We start from the raw sequence: 2181 nt of genomic DNA on the forward strand, positions 1-2181 counted from the left end.
AGTTTCAGTCTTCGACGTTTGCTGAAGGATCTTTGGTGTGAGTGTTGTTTTCTTGAAGTATCGTTGTCTCTGAATGAATTACAAAACGAGTTCTTCAGCGATCACTGAACAAGCTCAGTGTATTGATCGCTGGAACCGAAAGTACAGAAACACAAAAATACATCGAAAGGAAAAAGGGATTATCATCAAATCACTGAGAGAGAGGATCAACAGGATGTCATGTTTATTTTAGTTATCATGGAAACATCTCAATACCGGTGCCCATAATATTGAGTCTATACAAAGGGTTCGCTATGGATTCGATATAACAAGTCAATTGATCATGTGATCCATGTTCCAAATAATTTCAGTCATATATTTCAAAAGAAAAACAAAGTTCAATAATATTTAACAAGCACAAAGGCAATTTGGAACCAATGTGTTAGAAATTTATCACAATTTATTCGGATTAGGAAGCCTTATGCAAATGATTATCCCCGTGTCAAGTGAAGTATGATAACGGTACTTCAATAGTGGTTGATGGAATACCACGAGTTTAGAACGTCCTTAGTGTTGATTCCAGTCACCCAAATTCACCATATGTTAAACAATAACTCATTACCTCTTACACGATAACCAACATATTTAGGTGAGAAAATAATATTTAGACCAATGTTTCTACTCCTTATATCTAGAGTAGTCCTAGATAGATTTAGGTTTGATTGGTATAAGTTCCTCATATACTATAAATCGGATATGCATAAGGTACAAACAGCAACTGCAGCTCAAGTCATTGCACATATCAGCTTCTGTCCCTCTAGACTTTTGACGTTTTACACATACTTAGAGGCAAAATAAAGCTTTAACTTATAAATGAGCGTTGTACAAATGATTTATAAGAAACTAATCGCACAAGATTCACCTTATTTGAAGAAATGACCGATTTTATATGAATTTAACAACACCACGTAATTCCCGAGTTCCAATTGACCAGTTTTGGAAACTCAATGTTTTGAGCTATTTAGAGTCAGAAATTTGGTCTTGGTGTAAACTACAAAGATGTAGTAGACACTTCAAGCTTTCCAACAATATGTTAGAAATCTAATTTGGATCAGCGACTGATTTTATAAGAATTTTACAAGCAAGCCACAATTTCAGATCCTCCCCTGCACACAGCATCGAATTTTACTAAATAAGAATTTCAACTTGAATAGATTAAAAATTATACACATACCTTGAGTTTTTAATCTTTAATCTTCTAAACTTTCACCTATCTTAATGATTTTTTCACTTGATTTAGGTTTGTTGAAGGGAGTTCTTGAAAAATGAAGAAGAAGACGTTAGGATTAAAAATGATTTTCATAAAATATTTCATTCTAACCCCTCAAGTTTAGTTTCTCAACTTTGTATCCTAATAAGAATTTAATTAACAGTTTAAGTTAAGTTTAGTTCCATTTTCTACGCATATGACCCCTTGTATGGTATTGCATCACAAATTAGTTCGAGATACAAGTCGGTTAAACATAGTGTACAACCACATTATGCACAGTTTTATCCAAAGCTCACTTCATACAACTCGTACAAGTCAACGGAACACGGATGTTATATTAAATGTGTCATAACTATCTATTTTTTATATATTCACAAAAACAACGTATCATATTTTCTCTTTCTCAATATATTTTGGTGATGGTGAACTCCAATGAGAGCATTACTTACTTCTTCCCAAGGCAATTTTTAAATGATTCATTATTTTTTAGAACAATCTTTATCCATAAAAATAAAAAAAAAACTATACATAACATATGTTTAGTTGTCCATCCATTTTTACATCATAAACAACATTTTCGTGATATACTTTTGTAAAAGAGCAAAGACAACTATAATTAGGCATGGGAATGGGTCCCGACTCGTCGGGGACGGGGATTCCCCGCTAAATCGGGGATGGGGATCCCCGTTTGTCTCAAACCGGGGATGAGGATGGGGACAGAGACGGGTTTGGTACTCCCCGCCCCGCCCCGTACCTGTTATATATACATATATATTAATTAATAAATTATACACACACACACACACATATATATATATATATTATTTATTTCAACTAAAGCAGTAATTCATAATTTTTTATTTTCTAACTAGGTTTATAATCTAAAATTGTGACTTATTTTATGTTAATATGTAATATTTTGGATGTCAAGT

At 33.0% G+C, this 2181-nt stretch overlaps 1 protein-coding gene across 1 annotated transcript in view; it reads left to right on the forward strand.

Annotated features, from left to right (window-relative positions):
* LOC112504920 (proline-rich receptor-like protein kinase PERK9) overlaps nt 1-1288 on the forward strand; it is a 5791-nt gene extending 4503 nt beyond the window's left edge. Inside the window, exon 2 of the mRNA XM_025108877.1 lies at nt 1280-1288. Coding sequence (XP_024964645.1) covers nt 1280-1288 — 9 coding nt within the window. The remainder of the gene's footprint in view (nt 1-1279) is intronic.
* Nucleotides 1289-2181: the final 893 nt, after the last annotated feature.

The sequence above is a fragment of the Cynara cardunculus genome, unplaced genomic scaffold (assembly GCF_001531365.2).
Source record: "Cynara cardunculus var. scolymus isolate 2C unplaced genomic scaffold, CcrdV1 Un_Scaffold_7345, whole genome shotgun sequence".
Classification (NCBI taxonomy): Eukaryota; Viridiplantae; Streptophyta; class Magnoliopsida; order Asterales; family Asteraceae; genus Cynara; species Cynara cardunculus.